Here is an 18,159-nt window from a genome sequence, read left to right as displayed (position 1 = left end):
AAGCCAGCCTTACCAACTTAGCAAGTCCCTAAGCAATTTAATAAGACCCTGCCTCAAAATAAAAGGGACTGGAGATGTGGCTCAGTGACTGAGTGCCTCTGGGTTCAATCCCTGGTACCAAAAAGAAGGTATATAGGCCTCATCCACCCATTTTTTAACATATCCTCTCCCAAATGTGTGAACCCACTCATTCTCAAGGGTTTCTATATCCAATTATAAGAAAGATGATTATTTTCTTCTTCACATAAAATGTAGCATATCATACATGCTATTCTGAATCTTTTTTGCTTAACTATGTATCTTAGAGATCTTTTTATAATGCTACCTTCTTCTGTTTTTTAATATTGTCTTTATTTGTCATTTGTCTGGGCCATAATTGATGTAGCCTAGTTCCCCCTTAGTGAAGTTTGGTTAGTTTTGCACCTTTATAGTTAGTGGCTACCTAATGTGCTGTAGGCAGCAGGGTACCCTACTTTAATTCAGCCAGCTTTCCTTTTCATGGCTCTGAAACTTGTTTGCTGGTAGAGATAATATTACTGTAATAGCTTATCTTTTTTCTCCTTTACCAGAGTAACTTGGAGGACTTGTGTCCCCATGCATGGATCTCCTGTGCAACTTAGCCATTCCCTCTTCATTGGTGAATATTTCACTCTGCTGGCATGAGCATTTTGCACATATATCTTTGCATTTTATTTCTTGGAGCTAAGGCATGACATAAGCAGGTGTGAGAGATGGAACTTCAAAATGGTACAGTGTGAATAATGCTGGCTTAAGGAGTTTGGGTCTTTGGGTCCCAGACTAGCATGGGTGTAATTTAGCAAGAATCACCCTACATTTGTGTCTTGGACAGATGGCTCTGTGGGTGGTGGATCTGTCAGTTCTGGGCAGTATGGTAAGTTCCTGTAACAAATAACCCACAGTGTTCATTTCCATGTCAGCAGAGGTGACTGGGACTTCTCATATTTATGTGGGAAGACACTGCAGAAACTGCACTACAGACTCAGGTCAGGATTCAATCTGGCCATTGTTGGCATGTCTGTCCTGCAGGGTTTCAGCTTGTGTGTATCTAAGAGATGAATGGACTCTAGGGATTCTGAAGGTAGTGAGGAAACTCCTCACCCTTATTCCTTGAAGGACAAGTCTCAAGAGTGAAAGAATACCACGTCTTGTATTTTTGTGTCAGAAACTGGACCCTGTACTAGGCTTCATTCTGTTATCTCATCCCAAGTTTTAAACTTTTGTAACTGTAAACCTTTAACCTCAAAGTGAGCTTTCTGAAATACAGTTTTTTTGTTTGTTTGTTTGGTTGGTTGGTTGGTTTGGAGGTTTTTTGTTTGTTTGTTTTTGTTTTTGGTTTTTTTTTTTTGTACTGGGGATTCAACTCAGGGGCACTTAACCACTGAGCCACATCCCTAGCCCTATTTTGTATTTTATTTAGAGACAGGATCTCATTGAATGGCTTTAGTACCTCACTTTTGCTGAGGCTAGCTTTGAACTCTTGATCCTCCTATCTCAGCCTGCTTGAGCCACTGGGATTACAGGTGTGCACCACTGTGCCCTGCTGAAATACAGGGTTTTTTTTTTGAAATATTTTTTAGATGCGATGGGCCTTTATTTTGTTCATTTATTTATATGTGGTGCTGAGAACCCAGTGCTCTACACATGCTGGGCAAGCGCTCTACCACTGAGCCACAACCCCAGATCCTGAAATATAGTTTTGACCAGGCCCCTCAACCTCCTCAAAACAAGTCAGCACTCTATTCTGCTATCATCATCGAGTCCATACTCCTGAGGTGACTTGGAGACCCCTTTATGCTGGGAGTAGGGGAGTTGGCTCCTCCCCATCTACCAACTCCCAGGTCTTGGGTAAGAACTGGTTTGAGTGGGATGTTCTCTGAGCTGTTTCTTGGTGGTGTCCAACTGTCCAAATGTGGAGTAAGGATGCACTGATGTCTGCAAAACTGGCTGTATTTCTATCCCTGTACTGATTTTCTTCCACTTTGGCTCCCAGTGCCTTAAACCAAGAGTTGGTAATTATTTTTGGCTTTCTCTTCTAGGACTTTGAATGTGGAAATGATGTGGAACTTTCATTTACCAAGAATGGGAAGTGGATGGGCATTGCCTTCCGAATCCAGAAAGAAGCCTTGGGGGGTCAGGCCCTCTACCCTCATGTTCTGGTAAAGAATTGTGCCGTGGAGTTCAACTTCGGGCAGAGGGCAGAGCCCTACTGTTCTGTCCTCCCGGGATTCACTTTCATCCAGCACCTTCCCCTTAGTGAGCGGATCCGGGGCACTGTTGGACCAAAGAGCAAGGCAGAGTGTGAGGTGAGTGGGCCTGAAGACTGAAGTGGTGTTGGGTCCTCTACAGCTTCCTTGCTGCCAAGGTAGAGAGGAGACACTCACTGGCCACGTATGGTGAAAAAAATGTAAACTCATCTCGTGGGCCACCTTGGGGCAAGCTTCTCGGGATTGGGTTCAGGGTTGAAAAGTTGCTCTGAGGGTGAGGTGACGGGTATTGGTGTAGCCTAGGCCAAGCAGGGGTGGGGCTGTGTCAGTCTTCCTGAATCTTAGAAAATTTCCAAAAGGAAGCAGTCACACTGCTCCTACAGTGAGGCCAGATTATAGGGAAAGGATGCTTTCCTCAGTAGAAAGGATTCCAGGCTTTCTAGTGAGTATATTCTGCCACTCAGTGTTCTTGGGAGAGGTTGAGCAATTCTACTCACACAGGACTTCCTAAGAACAAAAAAGACAAATGACCTTTGGCTCTAATAACTACATTGGTGACCTTTGTTCTTAAAACAATATTTTTCTCATACATGGTTTATGTTTATTTTAGAAAATTAAGAAATATACAAAAAACTAAAATTTCACCATTGGAAAATAAGTTTGTTTTCAGAATATTGGAGTTCATCTTATTCTTTTTGATTGTGTGTGTGTTTAATTTTTTAGTTATGGTTGGACACAATACCTTTATTTATGTGGTGCTGAGGATCGAACCCAGGCCCTTGCACATGCTAGGCGAGTGCTCTACTGCTGAGTCACAACCCCAGCCCTATATGTGTGTTTTATACACACTCGTAACTAAGATCATTTGTAGCGGTGCTGTGGTTATAAGGGTTATAAGGGTTATAAGTTTAATAAGACCAGCCTCTGCATTTAACAAGGCCCTCAAAATAAAAAGGACTGGGGATGTAGCTTAGTAACGGTTAAGCATCCTCTGGGTTCAATCCCCAGTACCTGCCCTCCCCCCCCCACACACACACACACACAAAGATTATGTGGTATAACCAGGTCAGTATCCTGCCCTTTTCACTTATCATTATTTTGTGTTTTGTGTACTTTATCCAACCACATGAAAACTTCTCTTTCTCTTTGAACTTTTTTTTTTTTTTTTTTTTTTTTTTTTTTTTTTGACAGGATCTGGCTTATATTGCTCAGTTTGGCCTTGAACTCTGGGGCTCAAGTAGTCCTCCTGCCTCAGTCTCCCAATAGCTGATATTATAGGCATGCACCTCCACCTATGGCTTTAAACATCATTTTAATAGTCAATAGTCTCCCTTACTAATCATTCTCTTTGTTGACCATTTAGGTTACATCTAGTGTTTGCAAAATTCTTTTAGTGTGTGTATACCAGTGATTGAATCCAGAGATATTTTACCACTGAGCCACATCCCAGCCTTTTTTACTTTTTAATTTGAGACAGGGTCTCACTAAGTTGCTTGGTCCTTGCTGAGTTGCTAAGGCTACTTTGAACTTGCAAGCCTCTTGCCTCATCCCCCTGAGCTGCTGGGATTACAAATGTACACCACCATACCTGTCTTAAATTCTAAAAATACTGAGTAAATAGTTCTGGTCCCATTCAGACTCCCAAGAAGGTTGTACCATTTCTCATACACCCTCCATGTGCCAGTCCTTCTTGATTGCCTTCCCTGTGTTTTCCCTGTCCAAGACTGCTTAATCCTTGAATAAAAAATGTAAATGCTAATAGCATACTTACTCACCTTGTGCCAATCCCTGTACTTGGACAAGTCTCATGTCATTGAATTCTAATAGCAATATGGTGAGGTAGATATTATTTTTGCTTTCGTTTTTCAGAGGCAACATGAGGTTCAGAGTCATTCTCTCACAATTACCAGCAAGCCAGGGTGGTGCCATGCCATACACTGTTGCTATTTCACATCATACTTTCCCTCGCCTTTTCTTGTAGATTCTGATGATGGTGGGCCTGCCCGCCGCTGGCAAGACCACATGGGCCATCAAACACGCAGCCTCCAACCCTTCCAAGAAGTACAACATCCTGGGTACCAATGCCATTATGGATAAGATGCGGGTAAGGACAACCCTTGGCCTCTCCCTACATGCCTCTCACCTACTAGGTGCTACCACGCACCTAGGACCACTTAACCCTTACCACATCCTGCCCACAGGTAATGGGCCTGCGCCGGCAGAGGAATTATGCTGGCCGCTGGGACGTCTTGATCCAGCAGGCTACCCAGTGCCTCAACCGTCTCATCCAGATTGCTGCTCGCAAGAAACGCAACTATATTCTAGATCAGGTACTTACTGGTGACCAGCATGTCCTCAGGACAGGGGAGAGGACTAATAGGTTACCTGGGAATTCCCCTCTGGTCCTTTTCTCTTTTCCCCATAATGCTCTTCATCAGCAATGCTATTCTAAGGGTCAACCATACATGAGATTGTAGTTAACAGACTTCACGTAACTCTGAGCCCAAACATCTGGTGGGGTTTGGAGCCATGATTAGGCTACTAGCTCAGGATCAGTAGCAGCCTCAAAGAACATTATCAGGTAAGAGCCACTTAGCAAAATGGAAGAGGCATAGGTTTCTGAGCCTAACAGACTGATGCTTGAATCCCGCCTCTGCTACTTTGTAGTTGGTGCCCTTGTGGGCAGCTGACTTTCCTCTGTGTCTGAGTCCCCTTGTCTATAAACTGGGGATCATAATGATCCTCACAGACCTACATAGGACCTACTAGGTGCTACCACGCAGTTACCCAGGAACTGTGATGATTGTTATTTACTGTATAGGTGAGGCACAGCCCAGGTTAATTAGCAAGTCTTTATGACTAGGAGATACAGATTTAAGACATATTAAGAGCTGGGTTCTTAACATCAGGTGAACCTTTGAAATCAAATGTAGAATATTGTATACAGGTACAGATGTGTTCTTTCAAAAACAACGCAGTTTTGAGTTAGGACAGAAATGTTGACCAAGGTTTTCAACATTACTCAAAAGGATGAGTGACCCCAAATGGTTAAGGATCCTTGTCTCAGAGTAATGAGTTCCACATGTTTGTTGCCTGTTGATTGTCATACCTAACATTTGTCCCAAAGACTTCCTCAAGTAGCAAAGGGTGTTTCCTTATTTTCTGTATTTGTGGTTATATGAACAAGCCTTACATTTGTGCTATCTTAAGAACCTGTGAGTGAGCAAACATGTAAACATTTTAGCCTTATTAAAATGCCTTCTGTACATGTAGCTCTGGGTACTTGGTTACCCTGAGTTCGAAGGGATCCTGATGAAGGTGGAGCTGATGACGGGATGGTGGTTGACTTGTCAGGAAAGAATTCCAGGGACCATGTTGCTTTCTCATGGGGTGAGGATCCAAAAGCCATCCATGGTTATTGCTCCAGCTTGACCCCATCAACAAGGCACCCAACCAACCTTCTCTTACCTTTGGAGATTTGTTTATTTTTTAATCCCTTGGCCTCACTTTTCCCCCTTCTCTTCATCAGGGTGTTTTGAAATTTTAGTTTGATTTGGCCCCAGTTAGACTCATTTTTCTGAAACACCTAGATGTGCTATGGTTTTAACACCCTGAGGGTACCTCTTTTGGATAACCTAGGAGGAATTTCTTGCCTGTTTTTTTCTTGATTTGCGGGTTAGATCAACTGTGAAAGTCATGAATTATGTGGTCCAGTATAGAAGGATTATAGTCAGGGGATCATCTGTTCAGTGGGCCTACGTGGGTCTCTCTGGAGATCAGATCCCCTGCATCTCAGCTAGGCACAAAAGACCTGAACACTGTAAAGGCTCACTGTCAGCCTTCTTAGCTGGTGGTGGCTTGTTCAGGGACATGTCAAAGGCTGCTAGCATCCTGGTGGGGGGACATGCAAGTCCAACCAACAGTGAGGCAAAGAACCTAACCTCTGAAAGTGAGGAGGCGGGTTCTCTGGTTGGCCCCAGGTCTTTTGGTTAACCCCAGAATGGACTTAGGTCCTGAAGTTTTAGGTTACTCAGCCCTGGGGAGGCAGTCTGAAGGCAGTGTTTGACCTGTTTGGGCCTAAACCCCAAAAGTTGATTCTTTCTTATAAGAAAGAAAGAATGGGTATATGTGTATATATAGAAGGTTCAGAACAGACAGCTGGCCAGATTCTCGTACTTCTCATCCCACCAGTGTTGGCAGTGAGGGATAAGTTAATAATGCATAGCTGTCTTCTGGGCTAGGTGGATCTTCCAAAGGTAAGGCCAGTACTATTAGGAAAGTCCCTGAATCTCAGCCTAGGATCTTCTGTTCCTAGGTTGTCAGTTCTACCTACATTTGGCTCTTCCAGGCCTCCTGTTTCAAGGTTGACCTCGGAAATGCTCATCCTTATTAGGAAAAAAGAACTTACCTTCATAAGCTAGGCAGGGTTGTGTAGCCAGATTCTACTTTTGTCTAGCCAGAACCCCAGACCTTATCCTAGGATTTATCTCATGAGACACAAGCTCTCAAGTGTGTTGGAGCTTCATTCTGCATCACAGCCTATTCAGATCAGGTGAGCATCAGAGGGAAATACTGAGAACATCAGAAGGAATAACAAGAAAGAAAGTGAACCAGCGGGGATCTCATAAAGGGAAGGGCCTGCCTAAAATCAGGCTTTTGGTATACTGGTCAGCTCTGCTGACTTTGCAGATGGCCAGTCCCATAATGTTTGGGGCTGTGGTGGAAATTGGGGAAAAGTGTCAGGAAGTGTGAGGTATCTGGGCCAGGATATGGACAATGATAAAAATAGTTGAGATTTTGTCCAGGACAGTCTGGAGCCACGGTCACATTTTCTTCAGGGATGGATATGACTAAATTTGTCTAGGTAGTAAAAAACTACAGAAAGAGGAAGGAAAAACAAGGATTGGAAGACCACATTGCTTCAGGTGACAGTGTTGCAGTTGGGAAGCCCCTGGAGTGAGGTTTCTGCCCTATCTCTAGGTTATCAGAGGGCCTTAAAAATGAAAACAGAACAGAAGCTCTGTGTGAGACAACACAGTTGCCCTCCTGAAGGCTGCGGGTTAAAAGGCCCAGCTGGGCATTGGTCAGAGTCAGGGCTGGGGGCAGTGACTTTGCCAACCTGGTCTCACCCTCACAGTGTACATTTCTAATCCTGCTTGTGTCCCTGTTGGCAGGTGCCACACTTTCTCCTGAAACAAACCCAGGGCAAGGGCCACCTGAGAGCTTGTGTCCGATGGGGTACATCCTAGGGTAGATGTTGGGGTCCTGGCCAAAGAGAATTAGAATCTTTGTTACCCAGATTAGATTTTCAAAGTAAACCGCCTCTTGTTGGCATGCTTTGGAGAAGGGGAAGTTTCTTCCCTCCACCCCCACGGTCCCCAGAGCCTCAAGCCTGTTCCATTCCTGATGCTCTGGCCAGTTCTCTTCCTACATGTGGAGTTCTTTCCACTGGGGTTCATCACCTCAACCTAGAGCAAACTTTTTCCTCACCAGCTTTAAATTTGTTCTTATGGGATCCAGCCAGGTGTCTCCTGCTGCCAGCCTAACACTGTTAAGACAGGTAAACACATAGTAGGCCTTTTAGAGAACTCAGGATGTCAGCAAAAGTTATTGCCTGTGCCTGCTGTTTCCTCCCTCATTTCCTCAGATTTTCACACACCAGAACTCACCATGCAGCTTCTCTGAGAAACCTGACCTTTGACCTGCCCACATCAGGTTTTGGGGGTTGTCAGGAACCAGGGAACATAGTCCAGCTCCTCTCTTAGGGTCAGCATCTTCAAGCTGGGATTGGGAGGAGTAGGAGCTATGCAGAAAAGCCATGTGGCTGGAAAAGCTGACCTTGCTGTTGTGACTATCTCCTAGCAACAGCCGCCAGGGGCCCTAGTGACCAACAGTAGTACTGGGCTGGCCCAGGGCTCTGACCTCACCATGTTTGCTGTGGTAACAGCCACTAGCAGCTAACTCCCTTTCCTCCAGGAAAGCCAAGCACTTACATTTCTGCTGGCACAGTTTAGATGTTGTTCTTCCCTTCTTATTCCTTACCCAAGCCAAGGAGTAAGCAGGGAAGGTGCACTCTTAAAGCCCTCCCTGAGAGGGCGTGTCAGCTCCAAGCATCTGAGGATCTGTTCTCAGATTCAAGCCTCATCTTGAGACAAAGGCCAGCTGTTTATGAGTCCATACTGCACACCCCTATTCCTCCTGTTCTGTGAAGCTGCAGGGGCTACCCTGTCAGTAGCATTGCTTCTTTGTCTCCTCATTGGGACATTGACAGGACAGTTCTGCCACATAGGAAAACTCCAGTGCCCTTAGAGTGCAGAGGATTCAGATTAGGATAATTGGTACTTATTGAATAAGAGAACAGATTATCAGAAAATAGCCTGGAGTCATGTTCACTCTGGTACCTACACATGACTTTTGTGTCAGGAGAAAACTTTTAATTACTTAGCTCAAGGAAGCCAAATTCTGTCTTCATATGAGCAGAATGCCACATTCTGCGGCACTCTTAGGAATGGAGTCAAAAAAAAAAAGAGAGTGAGGAGTAGGGACTTAATTTTTCTCCTATAGCCTGTGCCAACTATTAGTGGCCCCTGGCCCCTCCAGAACCAGTGCTAAAGGCCCCATAGGTGTGCTGTTACTACCCTCCTTCAGAACATAAGGGTACTTTCCCTAGGAAGTGAAAGAGAACATTTTTCCCTACTTTATGTCAGGCCCAGGGGAAATGGCTGGTAAAAGAACAGATGTACCTTTGGTGCTTGGAACTCCCCCAGGTCTGTGCTCACATCCCTGGCCTCTGTTCCTTCTATCTTGGAAGAGGGTCCCTTGCACCTCGTCTTTTCCTTAATTTTCCCTGGTACTTTCCACTGAGAAACCTCTCTTAGGACAATGTCAATCCTGTTCACCATATTTTCAGATCCTCCTTGTGTGTTGACTTATTTCCCTGCCACATGCCAGAGGTTTTTACATCTGCAAATTTTCACCAGAGTCAGAAGAAAGATGATACAACCCCTAACTTTCAGATGAAGAAACTTGAGGCTCAGACTAATTCAGGGACTTGTCCACATATTCAAAACTACTAAAGGACACAACTGGGACTTCAGCCTTAGGCTTCCGCAAAGCCACTGTTCTTTCCACCCTGCCTCATACATAGTCCCTGCTTTTCCATTTGGGAGAGCATTGCAGTTTAACCTTTCCCTTTAGTCCAAGCTGCTTCCAGTTACCACTGCAGTGTAACTATCCAGAGTATCCCACCCAGTGATGACCATACCAACAGGGCTCAGGTTTGTCCAGGACTGGCTTCGAGCCAGGATCTGGGCTGGGACAAGATTCTTTATTCACATGAACTGGTTCAGTCTTCACAGCAACCAGAAAACAGACATACTATTTTCTCCTTTCAAGTCTTGAGACTCAATAAATATATAGTAAGTTGATTTTACAGAAAAGCAGGCTGAGGCTCTGAGTGGCTTGCCCAGGGTCACGAGGTGTGATGAGCCCAAGTCACATTAGAGCCAAGGTCTGCCAAATCGTCCCACAATGCACCTACTTCTTATTGAGGCGTCTCCTACCCTGAGATACCTTATACTTTGTCAATTGTTTAGTGGTCACTCCCCCAGTTAGTCCTCACCAGCCCTGGGAAGGAGGCTACTCAGCCTGTTCTACAGAGGAAGCAGCTATAGAGACTGACCATAGTGAGTGGCCACACCAGGACTTCTGCTGGTGCTCTTTCTTCCCTGCTGAGCCGTGTTCTGAGAATACAGTATTTTCTTATTGATTTCTGCAGACCTCTTTACAGATTGTTCTTTCTTCTGCAGCTTCTCCCTGCAAAGCCACTGAAGGCTGTTGTTTAGCTAACAACTAATCACTTCACTTCTGTTGAGTTCCTGAGTTTAGAGAGGGAAGATATCACATAGGTGCTGGGTCCTACCTCTAGAGATGAAGTCTCAGGAAATCTAAAGTGAGGTTTTGGCTGCGTGCTTTTTCAGTAGTGTCCACAAGATACAAATGCAAAGGCAGAGTCCACAGAGCCTCTGCAGTCCTGAAGATCTGGTGTGTGGTAGGTATTGGGTTGGTGGAAGCTGCTGTTGCTGTTTGGTTATGTGCAGGTGTTCTGGAGCACTGCTCCATGGCCACACCTGCCTGCTTTGGAGGTAGAAGAAAAGACATAGAAGTAGCAGACTGCACTTGGAGAAGCATGAGTTATTGTCAAGCTCCCTGGTTAGAAGCTTGTGGGTAAGACTGATATTTCAGAGAAAGAGCAAAGGATAGAACCACAGCACAGTGTTGAGGGAAACAGTCCACATAACTGTTAAAAGGGGTTGGTTAATTATGGGCTATCTGTACTATAGATTCTGTATGATTGTTTTAAAAAAAGAAAAAAAACAAACAAAAAACACCATAAAGAAGAATTTGAGAAACAGTGCATGAAAAGAGCTTCCGAAGTATATAGTACAATTCCATTCATGTTAAGGATTACACAAGTGTTGGTAGAATTGTACAGAAGAAATTCAGTACAAGTTATCTCTGGAAGTAGTGCTGGCAATAGGCAGATGGAAAGCTTTTTTTACTCCTAACTCTGTACCTTGTTGACTTTGTACCATTAGCATGTATTATGTATGGAGAAAGAAGTTGTAAAATGCAATCCCAAAGGGGAAAAAACAGGATTAGCCAGGCACAGTGGCACATCTGTAATCCCAGCAGCTCAGGAGGCTGAGCCAGGAGGATCACAAGTTCAAAGCCAGCCTCAGCAACTTAGAGAGCTCCTAAGCAACTCAATGAGACCCTGTCTCTAAATAAAATATTAGAGCTGGGGGTGTGGCTCAGTGGTTGAGTTCTCCTGAATTCAATCCCCAGTAACCCCCGCCCCCACTCCCCCAAAACAAGAAAGTTAAAAACAAAACCCAGGGCTGGGGGTGTGGCTCAGTGGTAGAGCACTTGCCTAGTATGTGTGGGGCACTGGGTTCAATCCTCAGCACCACATGAAATAAAGGTATAAAACAAGGTAAAAAAAATAATAATATTAACCCACCCATTGGAATCCCTTGCCCTCTGCCTGTTAGCTGCTACTTTCTATCCCTCTTTTTAAATCAGTACATTTGCCAACGCAGACATAAGAATCATAAAAGTGAAGCAGGGCAGTTTCCTGAGTCTCTGCTTAGGAGGAGCACTAATAGGCTTTTCTTTCCCCTGGCCTACATAATACCCCTCAGAGGAAAAACAACTCTTAATGCACCATCTCTTGCCTTTTCTGTTACCTACCCTAGACAAATGTTTATGGGTCAGCCCAGAGACGAAAAATGAGACCATTTGAAGGCTTCCAACGCAAAGCTATTGTAATTTGTCCCACTGACGAGGACCTGAAAGACCGAACAATAAAGCGCACCGATGAGGAAGGGAAGGATGTCCCTGATCATGCGGTCTTAGAAATGAAAGGTAGGAAATAAGTGATGCCCAGAGGGCCAACTCAGCAGGGTCCTTAAGAGAAAGAGCTCTTTACTCAGTGTGTCCTTCCCTGCTCCCTAATTATTCCTTTTGTGATCTTCCGCTTTGTCCCTTCCTGGTCCCCCACAGCTGTGAATGGTGAAACTCCACATTTCACTCTGGCAGGGTTTTCGGACTAGATGGAATTGGACAGCATGAGGGAAAGAGTATGTGGGACCTCAAACTGGAAGGCCTGCTCTGGCACCCACTGGCTGGGCTGACTGGGCAAGCCTCGGTTTGCCCCTCTGTAAAAATAAGGATGTGGATCCACTTGCCTAACCCACTCCCTGGGGCAAGGCTGGAGAGAGCTAAACACTGCACTCAGGTGGGGCTTAGCCACCTCTTCAGGAAAGGGTCTTTTCATTCCCTGACAGCGTTAGAGTCAGCCTCTCTCTCTTAACTTCTCTCTCATTCACTCTCCCAGTTTCCTCCACCAGTGTTCTGGAGGTGGAGGAGACCAGACCTCAGAAGATACTGACCATTTTGTTTCCTTCCTCCTAGCCAACTTCACATTACCTGATGTCGGGGACTTCCTGGATGAAGTTCTGTTCATTGAGCTGCAGCGGGAAGAAGCAGACAAGCTGGTGAGGCAGTACAACGAGGAAGGCCGCAAGGCTGGGCCACCCCCTGAAAAGCGCTTTGACAACCGAGGTGGTGGTGGCTTCCGGGGCCGCGGAGGTGGCGGCGGTTTCCAGCGCTATGACAACAGAGGCCCCCCTGGAGGCAACCGAGGAGGCTTCCAGAACCGAGGGGGAGGCAGTGGTGGTGGAGGCAACTACCGAGGAGGTGAGACATCTCAAACACACAGTTCTCCTTACCTTTTGTTTCCACATTGGGGTTGGGCTTTGACTGCTATTCAGTCAGCACTAAAGCTTACTGAACTCCAGCTATGGAAAAACTAGGAAGAGTCAGACTGTGGGACCTCAAGAAGCTCTCCCACTATTTTACTCCCCTGGCCTTGCTTTTTTGCCCTTTTATATGACATGGTGTCATCTATTTCTGTGGCTCTTCCCCCATCTGACCATGATCTCCTTGGAATCCTGGAACCTATTGAAAACCTGGCATGCTGCAAATATTAGGACTGTTTTGGGGGTTTAAAACAAATGGAAAAGAAGACTCATTAGAAAGTTAATTTGCCTAGCATCACCCAGCTTAAACCAGAACTGGTATTCAATGATCCAGAATCCAAGTTTTTAGTGAGTGCTGCTTTCTATAAAAAGTCTTTATTCATAATTTAACAAATATGTTCTAGCTCTCCTCTGTCTCAGGCTTGTGCTGAATAGTTCTGGGGACATAGCTATGGCCCAAATAATTTAATGAGAAAGCCCAAGGATATTGTGACCTGAGATGACCCTGAACCAACCTGCAAGAAGACACCAGGGCTCAGGAAAGATCTCCTGAGGAGTTAATGTCACAGCTGAGGTCCACAGGCCCAATAGGAGTTGGCCAGGAGGAGTGTGAGAGAGTTCTAGGCCCAAGACAACAGCAAAAAGACCTTCAGACCAAGCCTGAAGAGGACTTGATCTGACTTGTTCATGGCTGCCATTGGTGCATTCTTCCTGAACATCTCTTTCCAGTTTGTTTCTGTGTTGAAATGCAGAACACAATAACACACAGCCAGGATAGCCCTGATTTCTGTCTCCCTAGGCTCACAGGCCAGGAGAGGAGACAAACCTGCCAGCAGACAATGATGACCTGTTGTTATCAGAGCGGGGAGCATTCCAGGGCTCTGGAGAAGCCAGGGGGTTTGCTTATTCATTCACTTTAACTGAACAGCCTCTGGGCCTGATTGACCATGCCGGGAGCCATAGCAGTCACCAAGGCAGGCCAGGTCCTGGAGGCTGTGCATTGAGAGTGATAGGGCCTCCCTCTCCTGCTGATTTCTCCAATACAGGTTTCAACCGCAGTGGAGGTGGTGGCTACAACCAGAACCGCTGGGGTAACAACAACCGGGATAACAACAACTCCAACAACCGAGGCAGCTATAACCGGGCTCCCCAGCAGCAGCCACCACCACAGCAGCCACCACCACCACAACCACCACCCCAGCAGCCGCCGCCACCACCCAGCTATAGCCCTGCTCGTAACCCACCAGGTGCTGGCAGCTACAACAAGAGCAGCAGCATCCCTGGCTCAAGCGCTAATACCAGCACCCCTACGGTCAGCAGCTATAGCCCCCCACAGGTGAGGGAACACAGATTTGTTCACACATGTGCTTTTAACATAGGAGAGTCCATGGGTCTGAGGGAGTCGCCAACACATGCTTGAGCCACAGCCTCCACTCTTCCCTGCAACCTGTCCTCCGTTCTTCCTGGCAGTGCTCTTCACCGAGCTGACCCTGGACATTGCCAAGTCTCCCCAAAACCAGGGAGTAAATAAGCCCTGCTCAGAACTTCCCCCTCCTTCTATCATCCTCAGGAATGAGCTAGAAGCGCTGGTCCCTCCAGCACATGTTTATGTCTCTTGGCTGTTGCTAGCCTCACACGATCCCCAAGAAAGTCCTCAGTTAGAGTCATGCTTTGTTCAGGCTGAAAAGAGATGATCTCTTGTCATAGGGTTTGGAGACCAGTGCCCCACAGTTGGTTTGGAACTTTGTGCTGAGAGCACCAGCCCTATGCAGCTTCTGGGCTCTATTCCAGTTCTTGGAAAGTCATTGCTCAGTCACCTATGGTGCACATAGGTTCCTGCTGACTAGGGCAGTCTGTTTATTGCACAGCCATTTCCTGAGCACCTTCCTTGTGCCAGTTCTGGGAGCAGCTGCCAGGAAACAGATGAGTGTTTCCCAGTTCCAGTCTAGTTAGAACATTTCCTAGGATAGGAGTTGGTCAGGCATAAGTTCAAACCCCAGCCCCATAATGACCTGGTTTTATGTCCCTGGACAATTGGCTTCATCTGCCTGAGCCTTATTTTCCCATAAAGGAGTATAGGTATTAGTAGAACTCATTTCCAAGGTTTGTTGTAAGAGAGAGGGTACCGTAGCTTAGTGGTTGAGGCTCTGGGACTAGGTAAACCTGGAGTCAGTCCTTCAGCTATTTAACCTTGGATCAGTGATTTTACCTTCTTGAGCCTTGGCTTCCATTTCACATCAGAGTTGACTTGAAGATTAAAGGAATTAATGGTGTAGCTTATACATGAGAAACGGTAATTGTCACTACTGTTTTTCTCAGATCTTTGAGTAACAACTACCATTTATCACATGACCAACATGTTGAATACATTCAGCAAGACAATCTGAAGGAGTAGTTCTGTTGTGATTCTCATTTTACACAAAACAAAACTGGGATTTCAAGAAATGCCGTGTGCCTTACTCACCCAGGATCTCAAAGCTGGAATTAAGAGTCCCAAATACAGCCCTAGGACTGGCGCTTCATCCTAACCTGTCCTACCATGTCAGAGCTTATTCACCTTCTCAGTCCTAAATAGCCTCCACCAGGGAAGTGCCTTTGTGGGCTCACTGCTTACAAAAGCCCTTTGTCAATCCCAGCTGTGAACTGGCTGCTTCATAGAATTCGGTCTTTTTCTCTTATTTTCCAGCCGAGTTACAGCCAGCCACCCTACAACCAGGGAGGTTATAGCCAGGGCTATACAGCCCCACCACCTCCACCTCCGCCACCACCTGCCTACAACTATGGAAGCTACGGTGGCTACAACCCGGCCCCCTATACTCCGCCACCACCACCCACCGCACAGACCTACCCTCAGCCCAGCTATAACCAGTATCAGCAGGTAGGTACCAGTCAGGCTCCAATGGGATGGAGAGGGTTCCATGGGCCCCTCCTGGGGATGTTTTTCAAGATTATAGCCCCTGCTTATCCCTGAAATTAACTGGCAGTCATGTGGTTCAGCCAGTCTATTTGGTGAACATGTCTGCACTGGTTTCTAAATAAATGGTGTCCTACACTGTCCATGGTGCAGCAAACAAAAGGGAAGGGCTGGCAGAGCAGGGCTTCCAAATCTTGCTTCAGCACCATGGCTAGGGGGCTCCAAGTCCTGCCTCAAGTTGGTGCTTAGGCCACCATACCTGTTTTTTTAAATATGATATTTAGCTACATTTGAAAAGACACTGGGTTGACAAGCCAGGAGACCTGGGCTTCGGTTCTTAAATTTCCACCCATGTGGCATCAGGTCAGCTGTTTGTCTTCCCAAGGTGCCTTGATTCTGTCAGGGGTCCCACGTGTTGCTGGCTATCACTGACCTAGGCAAGGGTTGGCCAGGGGAGGAGCAAAATGTAGAGTGGATGAAGGACAAATTGGTGCTCTTGGTCTCTCTCTCTCCAGTATGCCCAGCAGTGGAACCAGTACTATCAGAACCAGGGCCAGTGGCCGCCATACTATGGGAACTACGACTACGGGAGCTACTCCGGCAGCACACAGGGTGGCACAAGCACACAGTAGCCAGTGTGTCTGGAGGCTCCCGGGGCCACTGCCGGCTTCCTGCACCAGCGCCTGCCTCGGCCCCTTCTCTGGCCCCTCCTCTACCCCCACCTGGTCCTGTGGTGCTGGGGATGGGGTCATCCCAGAGCTGCCTCCCTCCAGCCCACTGCCTCTCCTTTGGGGGAGGGGTCTTCTCCCCCACAGGCCAGGCATTTTTCTCTGGATTCAAACAGGCAACAGTGACCTTTTATTTTGTTTGTCCCCTCCATCTCCCACCTCTTCCTTTTCCTCCTTACCCCTTTTTGACTGAAAATCCCTCTTTCCCTTGGTCATCAGTGAGGCCACAGTGACTAAGGGGAAGACCCCTTCCTGTTTGTTCCTCCCAGCCCTGCTCCAGCCCCTCAGCTTCCCAGACCCTCATGCAGTTGGTTGTAAATTCTTCCAGGAGCTGTTTTACTGTCTACTTTTCAGGATTAAAAAAAAAGAAAATCAAAAACTTAAAAAAAAAAAGTTTAAAAAGCAAATGTGGAGGGAGGAAGCAGCAACATATTTTTTTTTTGGTAATTATGCTTTTTTTTTAATTTTTAGAATTTGTCTGTTTTTACTGTGGGTCGGCCGTTGATACTTCATCAAAATAACCATTTCTTTGCTGAGTTCAGGTGACCGAGGAAGAGCCACACCCTCGAAACAAAACAAAACACACAAACAAAAAAAACCACAGAATCATCTTTAACCTAACTTTTTATATGATGTCTCAGTTCCCCGTAACTTTGCACACAAGCTTCTGTGTTCAGTTGAATTGTAACTGCTTTTTGTATTTGGAGAGAGTGTGACTATTGAACTTGAAACCTTTTATTCTGGGCGTCTTGGTAGTTTCTGGTGGGATTAAGCGGGTGAGAGGGTGAAGGGAAGTGGGGGGTTCTTTCCCTTCAGAATATGAAGTTTCCCCCACAGCCTCCTCTCCAGTGCCCTCCCAGGTGCCAGACCTCAAGTTTTTCCTACAGTGATATACTTTGATTATTCTTACTTCCCCTTTACCCATGTTTTAACAGGATTTTAACAAACTGCACTTATTAAGAAATGTGTTTGCCCTGTTTTGTTTTGTTTGTTTTGTTTTCCTTCAATAAATGACATGGCACCTCCTAGCAGGAAGGAAGCAGGATCAAAACCCTGAAGTGTTACTGCAGTTGACCTTTAATTGGGGTGGGGAGGCTTTTTCAAGGGGAAATTATTTACTTATCCATTAAACATTGAGGGATTCCTCTGCCTGGCCTGGATTTTGGTGCTAAGTATATCCCTTTATTCCAAGATTTCAGTAGCTCTTTTAAAAGTGGTTCTCAAAACTTCTCATAATCCCAAATCCTCATGGGAGTATTTTATTAGAAGGTGTGGAACAGGTCCAGAGGCACAGAGGGACAGGCAAGACTGGTGAGAGAGAACAGGAGTGGTTTGTTCAGGGCTGTCACTGGATATTGGTTGACCAGACACCTCAAGTCTGGTGTGTGTGTGTGTGTGTGTGTGTTGCCTTCTGTTGGCCCTGCCTGTTTCTTGTGGTCCAAGCTAATTCCAAGAATTTCATTTCTCAGCCAGTATATAATGGGAATCTATTCTGTCCCTCAACCATCCTGCAAAGCTAGGGGTACAGCATGGCCAGTGCATCTCTGACTCCTCACAGAGCTCCCACTGCAGTATTGCCAGTGACAGCACAGTGGTTGATGAAATCCTGGGTTGGTGTGAGGGGATGGCTCTCCCTTTCTGGAGGAAGGGGAATTAATAGGGGTGAACTTTGGGGTTGCATCTCCCTAACTATTGTCCTTCCCATTTTCGTTTCTCCATTCTTTCAATACATAATGTGTTCCTTGCATGTTATGGGGGAGAGTGCCAGAGCACAGGAGTGGCGGGCTCAGCCCAGCTATCCTCACTAGAGCTCCAAGCCTTTTGAAGGCTGTGTTGCCTATAAAAACAAGGGAGAGGGGAGGCTGACTAGTCTTGAGGTCTAAAATGGGGCATCTAAACATGAGAAGGGGCTACTGTTGGCAGCTAAAAGGGACCCTAGCTAGAGTGATCCCTTCACTGCTCTGGGTCCC

The 18,159-nt window shown here is 46.2% G+C and overlaps 1 protein-coding gene across 7 annotated transcripts in view; it reads left to right on the top strand.

Annotated features, from left to right (window-relative positions):
* Window positions 1–17,247, top strand: part of Hnrnpul1 (heterogeneous nuclear ribonucleoprotein U like 1) — a 34,147-nt gene extending 16,900 nt beyond the window's left edge. For 4 of the 7 annotated variants that reach the window (XM_048790855.1, XM_048790854.1, XM_048790857.1 and 1 more), the window contains 8 exons: window positions 2,058–2,324; window positions 4,207–4,329; window positions 4,427–4,555; window positions 11,483–11,651; window positions 12,201–12,485; window positions 13,579–13,883; window positions 15,234–15,425; window positions 15,977–17,167. In XM_048790855.1, the coding sequence (XP_048646812.1) occupies window positions 2,058–2,324; window positions 4,207–4,329; window positions 4,427–4,555; window positions 11,483–11,651; window positions 12,201–12,485; window positions 13,579–13,883; window positions 15,234–15,425; window positions 15,977–16,093 (1,587 nt within the window). In that variant the 3' untranslated portion in view covers window positions 16,094–17,167. Of the gene's footprint in view, window positions 1–2,057; window positions 2,325–4,206; window positions 4,330–4,426; window positions 4,556–11,482; window positions 11,652–12,200; window positions 12,486–13,578; window positions 13,884–15,233; window positions 15,426–15,976 lie in introns of all 7 variants that reach the window. The other 3 variants (XM_015496813.2, XM_015496812.2, XM_015496817.2) reach the window with 2 other exon arrangements.
* The last annotated feature ends 912 nt before the right edge of the window (window positions 17,248–18,159 follow it).

Source organism: Marmota marmota, unplaced genomic scaffold, assembly GCF_001458135.2.
Source record: "Marmota marmota marmota unplaced genomic scaffold, marMar, whole genome shotgun sequence".
Taxonomy (NCBI): domain Eukaryota; kingdom Metazoa; phylum Chordata; class Mammalia; order Rodentia; family Sciuridae; genus Marmota; species Marmota marmota.
This window is presented reverse-complemented; position numbering and strand designations above follow the sequence as displayed.